Here is a 14,978-nt window from a genome sequence, read left to right as displayed (position 1 = left end):
ACTTACAAATCCTTCCATTGTATTTTATTCATTTTAAACTGTCTTTTCCCCAGTAATTTTCACATGGAAACTTAGTATGTAGCTGAATGTCACAAGCTTGTTAAAGTATTAGATTTGCATTGCATATTTGCACATCTTAGCTACTCTTTAATATTTAAAGTTTTTGTTCTTTAGTAAAATAGATATAGTGTAGTCTATATCTCTTTTAGTTTTTGTTATTTAGCAAAGTTTTTGTTCTTTAGTAAAATAGTTGGAGTATAGTCTTTTTCATTGTGGTGCTCAACTAGAACTTGTCACTTTCTCTACTTAGTAGATAAGTGACTATTTACAAAACTGATTCTTTGATGAAACAGAGATAAATGAAATTAAAATGTTCTCTATTACAATAAACTACCTCATATAATTTTTAAAAATATAGTAATCTGAATGTATGTACGTACTTTTTTAGAAAGAATCTTCAAGAGGGAGACATAGGGAAAAGGAAGACATAAAAATCACTAAGGAGAGAACTCCGGAAAGTGAAGAAGAAAATGTAGAATGGGAAACTAATAGAGATGGTGAGTTTCAGAATCTTGGTTTAAATGATGAATTATTGATTATTTACTTTGTAGAGTTTTTGTGGGCTTCAGAACACCTTTCAACTGTGATCTCCCTCTTGTTTCAGAATCATCTTATTGACATGTTTTTATCTTACTGAATTATAAGGCAAAAACTGGCATATAGTAGCTGTACAAAGGCAGGGAAAGTGGTTTGCATTGCATATTTTAATTTTCCCTTCCTAGTTTTTCCTCTAGAACTTTATTGTGCAGCATTACAGCCCTTCAGGATTGTATTGCATATGTAAATTTAAAAATTCCTAACACTAAGCTTAAAAGGAAATCTAAATTTGTTTTACATAAAATATTATAAATGAGATTTTTAAATCTTAAGGACTTAGGAAAGTTATTTCCAAGAAATGTTTGATTTGTATCTTTCAGAAGAAATCAAAATCAGATGGAGACAGAGACCTGGATTTATTAATAAAAAATTACCAAAATTTTTTTTTTCTTGAGGCATGGTCTCACTCTGTCACCCAGGCTGGAGGATGGTGGTATGATCATGGCTCACTGCAGCTTAGCCTCTTGGAGTCAAGCAATCCTCCTGCCTATTATCTCAGCACTTTGGGAGGCTAAGGCTGGAGTACCACTTTAGCCCAGGAGTTTGAGACCAGGGTGGGCAACAAAGACCCCATCTCTACAAAAAAATAACAAAAAAATTAGCCTGACACGGTGGTGCATGCCTGTGATCCCAGCTACTTGGGAAGCTGAGGTGGGAGCAAAGTCATTTTTGAGTCATCATCTTAACAAATAAGCTTTTATTTTCCACTCCTTGAATGTTTTCTCCACCTCTTTGATGTTCTGAAAGATGGGTACCATAACGTCATATTACCAAACACAGAGAAAGAAAACTTGTATTTGTTAAATGCATTGAATGGGGGTGGACAATTTAATGTAATTTATATAATTGTCTTATTATCTCAATAGCTTTGTTACTCTACTTACAGATGACAAAACTAAAGATCTTAAGAATTTAGCGACTTTTTCAGTGAGAAGCTGAAAACTTAGACCAGGGATTAGAAAACTAGAGTGTGTGGGCCAGTCACTGGTTTTTGCAAATAAAGTTTTATTGGAACACAGCCATGTCCATCCGTTTGGTTACATACTGTCTGTGGCTGCTTTTGAGTTACCGGGGCCAAGTCGAGTCCTTATGACAGAGAACTGAGAAGCTACAAGACTAAAATATTAACTACTATATTTCAGAATTAGCTCTAAAGACTTAATAGACTAACACTTGTAAAGTATTATAAATACATTTTTCTGGTAATTGTTACATCAGTACTCAAAGGAAACCTGTTCCATCTTTGGACAGTGCTGTTAAAAAATTGCTTCTAAGAACAAATAGGAAACTTGTTTATGGTTACTCAGGATGTCATAATCCAACGTAATACCACTTCTATAAAATAGCAATAAAGGCAGCTATACTCTCCCATTTTAGTTGACTAATTAGTGTGTGTGTGTGTGTGTGTGTATATATATATATATATATATATTTTTTTTTTTTTTTTTGTTTTGAGACAGAGTCTCGCTCTGTCGCCCAGGCTGGAGTGCAGTGGCCGGATCTCAGCTCACAGCAAGCTCCGCCTTCCAGGTTCACGCCATTCTCCCGCCTCAGCCTCCCGAGTAACTGGGACTACAGGCGCCCGCCACCTCGCCCGGCTAGTTTTTTGTATTTTTTAGTAGAGACGGGGTTTCACCAACTAATTAGTATATTTAAATAAAATATTATAAACCATAACTGTTCAAGTTTGGAGAGCTAACTTTTCCTAAATACTAAGGGATTACCTCTTAACACAGCCGAGCATCCTTTCTTTTCATTTTACTTTTTTTGCATAAAAAACATTTTAAAATGTATTTGATACTTCTTATCTTTAAGTTTTTTTCTATTGTTGTTACAATAATTAATAATTGTTGAAAATATGAAAGGTTCAGAAAAGCCCAAGTCTGTTATTTTTCTTCATAGTAGGTATGTCAAACCTTCTCCATAAATCTATGCTTTCATTTCTCTTTTTTGCTATCTACTAAGCAGAAATGATGGAAATCTTTAGGAATTCCCTCAACTTCCTCCTACCCCACCTTCAAATTAATTTTTTATTCTTGCCTAAACTTTTTTACTTCCCTCTTATGCTGTGTAAACGGCCTCCTTCCTGCTGTATAAGGTTGATGAATAATTCCTTTGTGTTGTAGATCTAATTTCCTCCCACCTCAGCAATCTTGTTCATTTATGATACACTCCTCCCTCTATTACTGTTAGTCGCTATCCTGCTTATCCCCACTTAACAACTAAATTCTTAAAACAGTTCTGTACTTTACTATTTCTACTTGATACTGTTTCACCTGATACTTATTATTCAGTTTTCTGACCCAACTCTCCACTAAAACTGCTTTTGAAAGTCACTAATGACCTCCTCTTTGCTGAATAAATGGAGATATACTTGTTTCTATCTTAAACAACCATTCTACAGCATTTGACACATCAAGAGCTCCTGTTTTCTTGAAAAAGACTCTTTTGGCTTCTATTTATCACTCTTCAGTTTTCTATCTTCCTGTTCAAGCCCTTCAGTCTTACATAGAGACTCCTTGTATTCTGTCTGCCCCTTAAATGTTGATTCCCAAGGATTTGCACTTAACAGTGATTTTACTTCAAGAGCCTTTTATATAGGAAATTCTTCTAAAAGGTGAGTGTAAATGTCTTTAATAGGAATTTCTTTTGCTTTCCCTTGATTGAAACGCACAGGTTTTGACCATTGTGTATCTCTGTGATTTGAAAGTATCTGTTGAGGGAATATTGAAAAGCATTGAGTTAGGTGCCCCAGTCCCTGGATAGTGAGACTAAACTGGTTTCATAGACTTACCTTCTGCATTGTCATTCTAACCAGAATAACAGTTTTAGCTGGGTTCAGAAGAAATTGGTATATTTATAAACTTTCTGGTTTTTAGGCCACTTTTATATGCTTTTTCAGAACCCCCGAATAACTTTTGTCTTTGTGTATTTTATGTTTCCATAACTGTCATATTATGAACCTGAGAAAATTTTAAAATATGTATTTATTCATTAATTTAACAATGACATATAAAAATCCAATATACGCTATTATGAAAAATAACTATTTTGCAAAGTAAAAAATAATAATTGTGAGGAGGTGGCAGTGTTTTGCATCATTTTGCAAATTATTTTAATGTCTGGCTTTATAGTTGATAGGTAGATTTTCTTACCTGCCTTACATTACATTACATTACATGCCTTACATTCCACCTGTTAACCGCATCACATATTCTGGAAAACTTCACTATCTACTCATGGGAGAATGAGTACACCAGGCAAACAATATAGTGTTATAGAAGTAGTTTGATTTTGTAGAACTCCTGAAATTGTCTCAGGGACCTCCCCACTATCCTCAGACCCCCTCTGAGAATCACTTGTCTATAAGAACAGCTTTGCAAACTTGGTTGTTTTCCTATTGCCTACCCATCTTCTTTTCTCACTTTTAATTTTTTCTTCTAGATGAAATCATGCTCCCAGTGCTTCATTAACATCGTATGTGTAGTGACTCCAAAATCTGGAGCTCTCAGTTTAGCATTGACCAACTGGGCATCTCCATCTGAGTTATGTATCTTAAGGGCATCACTTTTCCTACCAGATACCAACAGTCCTGAGAGTCATCACTGACACTCCTTCTTTCCCTCCACGCAGGCATTTACCAGATAGTTTTATATACCAAATACCATTGAAAACCATCTGTTCCTCTTGATTTACTCCTAACATTCTCGTTCTTAAGGTATTTGTTTATTGTCTATAAATTTATTTTACCAAAATAACCTCCTAATCCCATCCCTTGTTTATAGTTTTGTCTCCTAATTTATTCTCCACTTTAAAACAAGAATAATCTTTCTTAAAAAGTCTTTTTACTGAAGTATACTATATGTTCAGAGGAATACACAATACATGTGTCCAAACCATTGGATTTTCACAAACTGAACGCATTTGTAAAACCATCACTCAGATCAGTAAGTAGTAAATTACTATTTTCCCATAGTCTCCTTGTGTTTTCTTCTAGTCACTGCTCCTTACCCTCACCTCCCAAAGGTAACTGCTGTCCTGATTTCTAGCACCATTAATTAGTTTTGTCTGTTTGAGCTCTATATAAATAGAATTGACAGCATGTACTCTTTTTGTGCCTACCTTCTTTTGTTAACAGCATTATCTGAGATTGTACTTTATTTCACATATCATTCATTAGTTCTTATTGCTATATAGTGTTTTTTTGTATGAACGTGCCATAATTTAGTCTACTGTTGATGAACATTTAAGTAATTCCCAGTTTGGTGCTATTATGTATAACAAGGTGCTGTTACTATTCTTAAACATATTTTTTGGTAAACATGTACAGACACATACCCATTCCTCTTGAGTTTATGGTTCGAAGTGGAATTTCTGGGCCATTGAGTATGTATATGTTCCTCTTTAGTAGATAGTTTCAAATCAAAAATGGTTGTACTAGTTACCCATATGGTATTTTTGCCTTTTTCATCGTAGCTATTCTAAAATTTTGTAGTGGTATCTTACTGTGGTTTTAGTTTGCATTTTCCTAATGAAGTTGAAAACTTTTTCACATGTTCACTGACCATCGTACACCCTATTTTGTGAAGTGTCTATTCCAAATGTTTGCCATTCTTCTATTGTGTTACCTGTTTTGTTGTTGTTGTTGTTGTTGTTAATTAGAGGAATCTTTATGTTTTCTGGATATGAGATTTTTATCAGATATATAAATATATTGTGAGTATTTTCTCCCACTCTATGAATTGCAGAACAGTCTTTTAAAAGAATAAATTGAATGTTCATTTTATTTTCCTGTTTCAAATTCCCTAATTTCCCATTGCCTTAAGGAGCAAGTACAAATTCTAACTATGCCTGTAAAACTTTTGATTATCTGGTTGCTCTCTATATTTCCAGTCCCCACTCCGAAGTCTGTGGTTTTTATTTGGTTCCTTAAACTTCTTGTATTTGCTCAGCATGTGTTCTTAAGGACTAATGAAGTAACATAAAAAGCAGAAGTATCATTGCAGTAGAATGTGTGAAAGTATTTTGGTAATCTTGGAGGTTAGTACATCCTCCTTAAATAGGGCATAAAACCCAGAAGTCACAAACATTTGATTACATAAAACTGGGAGTTTCTGGGTAACAAAATGCAGAAGTTAAAAACAGATGAAAGGTGAAAAGAAAATACTTGACACATGTAACATGTGTAAGCATTAATAAAGACACTATATAGACATAATGAGTTTCTACAAATACATAAGAAAAAGACAGCCTAGTTTAAAAATGAGTAAAAATATATATGTATCGGATAGGTAACTCACAGGAGAAAAAGAAATGGCCAATAAATGCTCAATCTTACTGCAGGGAAATATTGATGAAAATAAAGAGATAGGATTATTCACCCATCAGTTTGGCAGAAGTGAAGAATATTAATGTTTTCAAGTGAGGGTTTACATTGATAAAGCAGTTTGGAGTACAGTTTGGTGATACTAGAAATAGAAGTATAGTTATTTTCAGTCCAGCAATGTAGTCTGAGAAATAATGTCATAGAAAAATACTTGTACTTGAACCAAAGTAGAACCAAAGTATATATCAAAATGTTCATCTAAGTCTTGTTTTTAACATCGAAATATTGAAAACAGTTCATCTGTCTTTAAGAAGGAAACCCTTTAAGTAAGCTATGATAAAGTGTGATCATATTAATGAAATGCTTTGCAGGCGTTAAAATGAAGATAGTTGAACTCTATGACTTGGAAAGACCTTGTTTATAAGGCAGTGTTGAATGTTAAAGGGAAAAATGTAAAGCATTATTTTCATGCATATGACACTAAACTGTTAGTAGTGCTATCACTGGAGTAAGGATGGCCATAGGAGGAATATAAGGGAAATTTCATATTTTACTCTGCATATTCAGAATTATTGAAGACTTGCTAAAGTAAATGAGAATGTATCATAAAGATAGAAAGTACAAAATATAGAATGGAATTCAAAAACAAGTGTCTGAAATCGGTTAATAAATTTAGAAAACGTCTCAGACAGCTTGAGGTTATTGCTACAATTGCCTTTTAAAAACTGATACGCATAAATGATTCTAATTCATTGGAAAAAGGTTAAATATAATTCGAATGGTATAACAAGGCAATTCACAAATATTTATAGTTTTTAATCCTTACACATAAACCTTTTATATATCTATGATTATTTTTATACAATAAATTACTAGAAGTTGCTGTATTAAAGAGTATTGATGTTCTTAAGTCTTTTACCCATATTGACGAATAATTTTACAAGATAGATGTACTAGTTTACATTGCTACCACCAGAGAATGAGTATGTCCTTTATTTGTACCTTTACCAACAATTAATATTATAATTAGAAAAAAAGGCTCCTAAATACATGAAAAAATATGTATATACTTTCTTCATTTCTTTCTCTTTGTGAATTGCCTTGTAATATCCTTTGCCTGTTCTGTTAATTAGTAAGAATTCTTTATATAGAAAGAATCATAACCTTTTCTTTTGTGTTGCATATATTTTTCTGTTGTATATTCTTAAAAATATCTACCTTGTTAAATATACCATTCTAATTATACTTAATATTTTTCTGATGACTTAGAATCATTTATGTGAATCAATTTTTATAAGGCAAAATTTTAATGATAACCTGAAGCTACATGAGAGACATTTTCTAAATCTATTAACTTGCTTCAGACTCTTGTTTTTGAATTCCATCCTGGATTTTGTACTTCCTGTTTTTTCTTCTGCTGTCAAAATACTGTCAGTTACAATGTGCCTGTCTTGTAGTCCATCTCTTACAGGTTAGGAAAACATCTGAGTTTTCATTATATGCATAAAATAAGCACCTTCAGAATAAAGACCTGAGAGCTTTTCTTCTGAGCAAACTATATTAGTTATGTTTACTACATTGACTAGACTTTTTTTTTTTTTGAGACGGAGTCTTGCTCTGTCGCCAGGCTGGAGTGCAGTGGCGCGATGTCAGCTCACTGCAACCTCCACCTCCGGGTTCAAGCGATTCTCCTGCCTCTGACTCCTGAGAAGCTGGGACTACAGGCGCACACCAACATGCCCAGCTAATTTTTGTATTTCTAGTAAAGACAGGGTTTCACCATGTTGGCCAGGATGGTCTTGATCTCTTAACCTGATGATCTGCCTTCCTCGGCCTCCCAAAGTGCTGAGATTACAGGCGTGAGCCACTGCGCCTGACTGACTTAGACATATATTTTAACTGCTCAGGCCTCTCCCCGTTGGTTGGATAGTTGAAGATTGAGAACTGAAAGCTGGTTTTTATGTGTTCTGTGTTGGTGATATTTCCAGTTGCGAATTATTAGATTGGCAGTGCGTTATTGATAACACAGTACCTTCAGAAACACTGTTAATCATTCTTCTCTATTAACTACTCTTTCCTTTGTTTTACCTGGGCGTTTGGTTATGGAATTTTATTGAATTTAAGAACATAATCAAACTAGATCATTGACTCCTATTATTGACTGATGTAAAGTATCTCAATAGAGGACAAAATAATAACTGGAGATAGCTAGTATTCACTTAATTAAATTCAGTATCTTCATTTTATCTAGTGAAAACTACTTGCCCTTAATTATTTAGTAATTGCTTTCTGACTGAAAAACATGATTTAGCCTATTTCATATATTTGCTGAGAAATTGTCATCGTTCTTCAACATAAGATGAGTAGTATATCAGGCTTAGTCACAAAGGGAGTGAATATATATGGTTACCCTCTCAGTCCCCAAGCATGAATGATGAATAGTTGTCATTCTAATGCATGTGAGCAATATATAACAGCAATGTTCATTTTCTTGGGTTTTAAGCAGTCAAGTAGGACTTCTTATGTTTGTTGTTTTTTAGTTCTTCATTTTATTTCTTTACCCAAGGTTAAGACATGATCTAAAGTGCTAGAAGTATAGCTTGAGAAGGCACCTCAGTTTGTGATCAGTCAAATCCAACGTGGTCAATGAAATTCCCACCTCTAGGCTCCTGGGCATTTCTGGCAGATGAGGGTGATGGGGCTGGGTGCTAGTGCCAGTAACTTCTACATATTTTAATGAAATAGATCTGCACACCACTCTTCTTTTTTGATTTTTTAACCAATCTTCATAGCTTTTTATCAGAAAATATTAAATGGAAATAGAAATATGGCATCAGATCCATTGAGATGGACAGTTGTGATCTAAGGAAATAGTACAAATCACTTGTGAAGAAAATGTTATAAATCCTTAAAAATTAGTTTATGTACACATTAGTACTAATATTACTTTAGTTTGAATGATGTATTTTAGTAGTGTGTCTTTAGGAAAATCAAGGAGGTAATGAGTCACATCATATACAGCATGAAATATTGAAGGTTTTGGTATCTTTAAGACTTAGAAATGCAACTGAGCGCCTTTTGTCTTTTAAAAGTCCATCTCCTAACAAAAAAACCCAACTTGCAACCAACCCAAAACTATTTCCAGAAAACCCAGAAACTTTAAAAATATTTGGCTTTTCTTAAAGAAATCAACCATGGTGATTTTAATCCTTTATAGAAATGGTATCTGTTTCTTTTATCTTTTAGAAGTATGTCATTCTGATGAAAGACTCTGCCATTTAGATTTGCATAAGAAATTAGTTGAAAAAAGTCTGTATGATTTTTGGCATAGATAATTATGCTAGTTTATAACAGTAATGCAATTTTATTTTAAAGATTCTGACAATGGAGATATTAATTATGATTATGTTCATGAATTATCATTGGAAATGAAGCGTCAGAAGATACAGAGGGAATTAATGAAGCTGGAGCAAGAAAACATGGAGAAGAGAGAAGAAATTATCATTAAAAAGGAGGTATGCTATTTATTGCAATAAATATGTTAGTACTTAATAGCAGCATTCGTATTGATCAGATAATGCAGCTTCTTGCTACATCTTAAATTATACTAGCATACTGATATATTGATCAATCCACTATATATGTACTACTCCATATATATTCATTTAATCTTCACGTTATTCTGTTAGATAAGTATCAAATATTTGTGTTATTGAATAGGTGAGCAAAGCTGAGAGTTTGTTGCCTAGAGTCATCAGCTAATGTAACATGGGGTTTGAATCTACATAGGTCTGTTTCAGGCCCATGCTATTTCTAGAATACCTTGTTTCTTTTCTGAAAAGTGAAGATACAGTTATTTTAAATATAATTTATGATTTTTCTGAGGAGATTTTGAAATTTTATGATTTTAATTTACTTAATTGAAACTGGTATATGTTAGAACAGTTATATTGCTTAAAATCATGGATTCAGGAGTCAGACTAATATCAACAGATAGTGGCTATTGTAATTTATTATTTTTATTTCAAACTTTTTTTGTAGGGATGAGATCTTTCTCTGTTACCCAGGCTGGAGTGCAATGGCACTCACTGCAGCCTTGAACTCCTGGGCTCGAGGGATCCGCCCATCTCAGCCTCCCTAATAGCTGTGTCCACAGGCACGTTCCATGCCTGGCTTTTTTTTTTTTTTTTGTATAAGAGATAAGGTTTTTTTTATGTTACCCAGGCTGATCTCAAACTCCTCACCTCAAGCAATCCTTTCACCTCAGCCTCCCGAGAAATTGGGATTACAGGTGTGAACCACTGCACCCAGCAATAATATTTAATTTTAATCTGAAGTTTGGTGTGATTCTAAAATACTGTAAGCCTTGTTGTACCATAAGTGGAGGAATTTCTGAATTGACTTACTGAATTTTTTAAAGGTTTCACCAGAAGTGGTTAGATCAAAATTGTCCCCATCACCTTCTCTAAGAAAGTCTAGCAAATCTCCGAAGCGAAAATCAAGCCCGAAATCGTCTTCAGCTAGCAAGAAAGATAGGAAGACATCTGCAGTATCTTCTCCCCTGTTGGACCAGCAGAGGTCAGTAGGATGATAAATAGTATCAGAAGAAAATAGCTTTTTCTGAAGTGATACTAAAAAGAATTAGTAGGTTATAGAAGGGTAGTTTTAATACATTTTATATTTAATGTAAGCTTTTTTGTTCTAAAAAGAAGTTTGAAATGTTTCAATTAAAAAGACAGTTATAGAGAACAATAAAACAAGTATTTGTGTAACATCCTCATATGCTTCAGAGCTTTTTATTTTTTAAGAAATAAAAATAAAAGATACATTTCCTGTTCCTCTCTTAAATCTGGTGTTTATGATACTTGTGCATGTGTTTATACTTTAATATGTGTTTTGCAATGTATAGTATTGCTTTCATCTATTTAATTGTAATACGGATATATCATAACCTTCTACACTTTGCTTTTTCACTTAACATTTTTTTTTTTGTTTTTGTTTTTGTTTTTTTTTGAGACAGAGTCTCGCTGTGCTCCCAGGCTGGAGTGCAGTGGCGTGATCTCGGCTCACTGCAAGCTCCGCCTCCTGGGTTCACGCCATTCTCCCGCCTCAGCCTCCCAAGTAGCTGAGACTACAGGCGCCCGCCACCACGCCCGGCTAGTTTTTTGTATTTTTAGTAGAGACGGGGTTTCACCATGTTAGCCAGGATAGTCTCGATCTCCTGACCTCGTGATCCACCCGCCTCGGCCTCCCAAAGTGCTGGGATTACAGGCTTGAGCCACAACATTTTTATATTTATCTATATTGATACATATAACCTTAGTTCATTCATCTTGGTATTTATATTATAAATTTGTCTACTCTTCTGTTGAACATTTATGTTATTTCCTGTTTTTAAACTGCTATAAATTATACACAAAAAATTTTTGTCTCTGTATATGTTATCAAGAGATTGAATTCTTTATAAATTAGAATTACTGTAGATTGAATTCTTTATAAATTAGAATTACTGTAGAAGCCAGCTGAAGTAAAAATAGAAACATTTATATTCAGAGACTAAGAATAAGGAGAAGATACATTTTCATTTAATGTCACTCTGAACTATTTATATTTTATTTTAATTAAAGTCCATACCCTAGTTTTATCTTATAAAAAAATGAACTAAAAATATCTTCTACCTAATATTTAATCAGTTAACAAGCCCTATTTGAACCTGTAATGAAACTCATATTTATCTCCCTCCTTGTAGTTTCTAGAGACTAACCCTATTTCAGACTCTACTTAACTTTTTGCCTAGATTATTATATCATCCTATTAACTATATTGAGTTTATTTAGTTTCTGCCCCACACACACGTAAACATTCTCATTCAGCTGCCTCAACCCATTTATTTTATAGATGCTGTTAGAGAAATCTTAAAAGGACAATTCCAATTAATTTATTATACCATTGTAAAACTCAGTGGTTTTTCATTCTGTACAGTGAAATTCGGATTCCTTAGAATGACATTTACACTTTGGTCTTTTCTTTCTTGTCAGTAGTTTTTGTCCAGCTTGCTCCTACCTAACCCCTTCTACTCTCAATTCTTCAGTCTCTAGCTCAAATTCTAAGTTTTCCCATTTCTCTTTATGGAACATAAGTTCTGTTCCCTTTATGTACCTATCAGATTTTGCTTGTACCTCCCTGTTGATATTAATTGCCTGTTGCATTATATTTCAGCTGTGACTTATGTTTTACAACCTTTATTAAATTTAAGCTCCTTGAAGATTGGGATCTTGATTGTTCATAGTTCTGTCTTCTCATAGTGCCTACTTGGCATAGAACTTTGTGTTGTAATAAGGCACTCAGTAAAGTTGAGTTGATCCTCTCCTTTGTTCATGTAACTGAGTAAATACTGCAAAGGGATATTGAAGAAGTTGAATGAACAGAGAATGATAGCATCCACTCCACTTGCTCTTATCCTCTTGGCTAACCATTTATGTAACTTTCCCTCAATTCTATTCATTTTGCTGATAAACTGCAGACTAGAAATACCCTTTTTTCCTTTTCTTATCTGTTCTGTTTATAGAATATTTGAAACTTAATCTTTTCTTAGAAAGTTTTGATAACTATTTAGACAAAGGGTTAGTTTCATCTTTTAATACAGTCTTTTACTACTTTATTAGTAACTCATCCTATTATAAATATTTGTCATAAATAATTACTCGCACTCTTTTAATTACTGTATTTCTTGTATTCTACTATGTTGTTGACTTTAAGGTGCACCATTAATTTAATAATAAAAGCAAAAGGACCTGGAAAAACAGTGTATTAAAAATACAAAGAAAATACTGAATTGAGTATAGCATTTCTTTTTTTTTTTTTTTTTTGAGTATACCATTTCTTTAGCTATGCAATTTACATTGCCTAGAGTGTGTCAAGTAATCATCTTTTAATTTTATTGCTGGATCATGCTATCAACTAAGAACATACTAAGCACATGTAAGGATTAGAATTTCAGTTAAAACTCAGTGGAGTATTTCAACCAGTGTCAGCCACCTGAGGTGTGACAATCAGGTAAACAAACTTCTTGGTCTTACTAGATTATCATATTGAATGGAAAGATATAATTACTGACAAATTAAAACTTACACTTTTCCCTGAAAGCTGGCACTTTTCTTTGTTTGACATTTATTTTGAGATATAGTCTGATAGGAAGATTTGTCCTGATATGTGAGATACGGTATAATCTAAAATCATAAATATATTACCTGTTCTGTCCATCTGCACTTTTAATCTTAGTTTTTATTAGGTGAATTTTTCTTTATAGCTCTTTGTACAGAGAATATTAAGTATGTCAGAAGCTAATCTAAAATAATAGTTTTGAAGAGAGAAAGGATTAAAAACTGATAAAAGTAGACCGATGGGCTCTTTGCCACAAGTCGGAAGTAGGCTCTGTGGCACTGGAACAACAATGAGTTGACTTTTTAAATGTTGAAGATCTTGTTGATTTCAGAATACACAAAACCAGTTTTGGCCTCTTCAGTCGGAAAGCACTATAACGTAATTGTGTTTTCTAACCACATATAATTTTGATGGTAATGTGAAGAAATTCTGTACTTTAGTAAATATATTAGAATAATCTGGATTGTGATTATAGCTAAGTCCCAAAATGTCAGTGATTTAACACAACAGAAGGTTATTTCTCACATCAAGTCAAAATGAGTGTTTCTTATTGACAGGTGGCTGTCCTATACATGGAGAGTGAGTAACCCCGGCTCCTTCTGAGCATGATTCCACTTTCTTGGGTTTTCAAGGAAACCAAAGAATGGAATGTACAAAGAAAAATGGAAACTGAGTAGTAAGGTTATTTAGCTCTAGAGTTTGCAATTGCCTGGAATATCAGAGTCCTTTGAGATTTGGGCCTGGAAGTGGTGGTATACGTCATTTCCACTCACATTCCTTTGGCCAGATCTTGGCCACTTGGCCATGCTTAATTTCAACAAAGTGTAGATAGTATGGTTTACCACTGTACTCAGAAGAAAAGTTTGGTAAACACTCTGCTAGTCTGTCACAGGTGATAATGTAAAAATAGTTTGTGTCATGAATTCCTTTGTTGTTTAATCATGAATTTTAAAAGATAATTTTGATACAGATGCCAATTATTGATTCGTTTTTATCTTTAAAGTAGAAAAATATACAGAAATACAAGATATTTATCACATATCTGTTAGGGTGCATAAGAAGATTGAGTCATCTCATGAATATGCAATGAGATATGTGACTAATATGGTTGTTGGCAGAAGACAAGGATGAAAAATAGATTTAGTCATCATATTTTAGTAATTTCCTACTTGTTTACATGGTTAACTCTATCAGTGATAATAAGACACAGGGATGAGGACTAAGAAAGCTACATTTTCTGAATGCTCACTATGAGTCAAGTGCTTTTAAAATATTGCCAGCAATTTTGAGGTAGATACTATCGTGTATATATGTATACACGAGATATATATATATATATATAACTAAGAACTCTTGGGACTTGAGAATTCAGCATGATAGGAAATAAGTTCTAGGATTTAGGCTTAGGGTCCTCATTTATAAATATCAGTAGATAGTGAAATTAGTAGATAGTGAAAACTCACCATATGTATGAAAAGGACTACTTACAAACCTAGTACCAGACTGAACACTCTGAGCAGATGGCTTACATGGAAACGTTAATACAGTAAACAGGAACAAACTTAAAGTATAAATTCATTTATAAGTTTAGCGCAATTTGTGAGGATACTGTATTTAGAGGACAAAAGCAGTTGATCATGGGAAAAAAACTGAACAACTGTATTTTTATTTTATTTTATATTTTTGCAGAAGACTAGAGTTTCATTATTAAATCAGTCTCCCTGAGCATTCGGTGATCAGAGTTTTAAAGGACAACTTGGTGGCGGGGTGGCAGGGAGACTGGGGGAAGCCAGTGAGCTGGGAGTGCTGATTGGTCAAGTCGGAGGTGAAA

At 33.6% G+C, this 14,978-nt stretch overlaps 1 protein-coding gene across 2 annotated transcripts in view; it reads left to right on the top strand.

Annotated features, from left to right (window-relative positions):
* The window catches only part of ZC3H13 (zinc finger CCCH-type containing 13), a 97,991-nt gene that overhangs the window by 32,287 nt on the left and 50,726 nt on the right, over nt 1-14,978 (top strand). For both annotated transcript variants that reach the window (XM_025364296.1, XM_025364297.1), the window contains exons 5-7: nt 449-557; nt 9,359-9,498; nt 10,404-10,561. In XM_025364296.1, the coding sequence (XP_025220081.1) occupies nt 449-557; nt 9,359-9,498; nt 10,404-10,561 (407 nt within the window). The remainder of the gene's footprint in view (nt 1-448; nt 558-9,358; nt 9,499-10,403; nt 10,562-14,978) is intronic.

The sequence above is a fragment of the Theropithecus gelada genome, chromosome 17 (genome assembly GCF_003255815.1).
Source record: "Theropithecus gelada isolate Dixy chromosome 17, Tgel_1.0, whole genome shotgun sequence".
In the NCBI taxonomy this organism is placed as follows: Eukaryota; Metazoa; Chordata; class Mammalia; order Primates; family Cercopithecidae; genus Theropithecus; species Theropithecus gelada.
The sequence above is the reverse complement of the archived record's forward strand: the minus strand, read 5'-3'. Positions and strand labels throughout refer to the sequence as shown.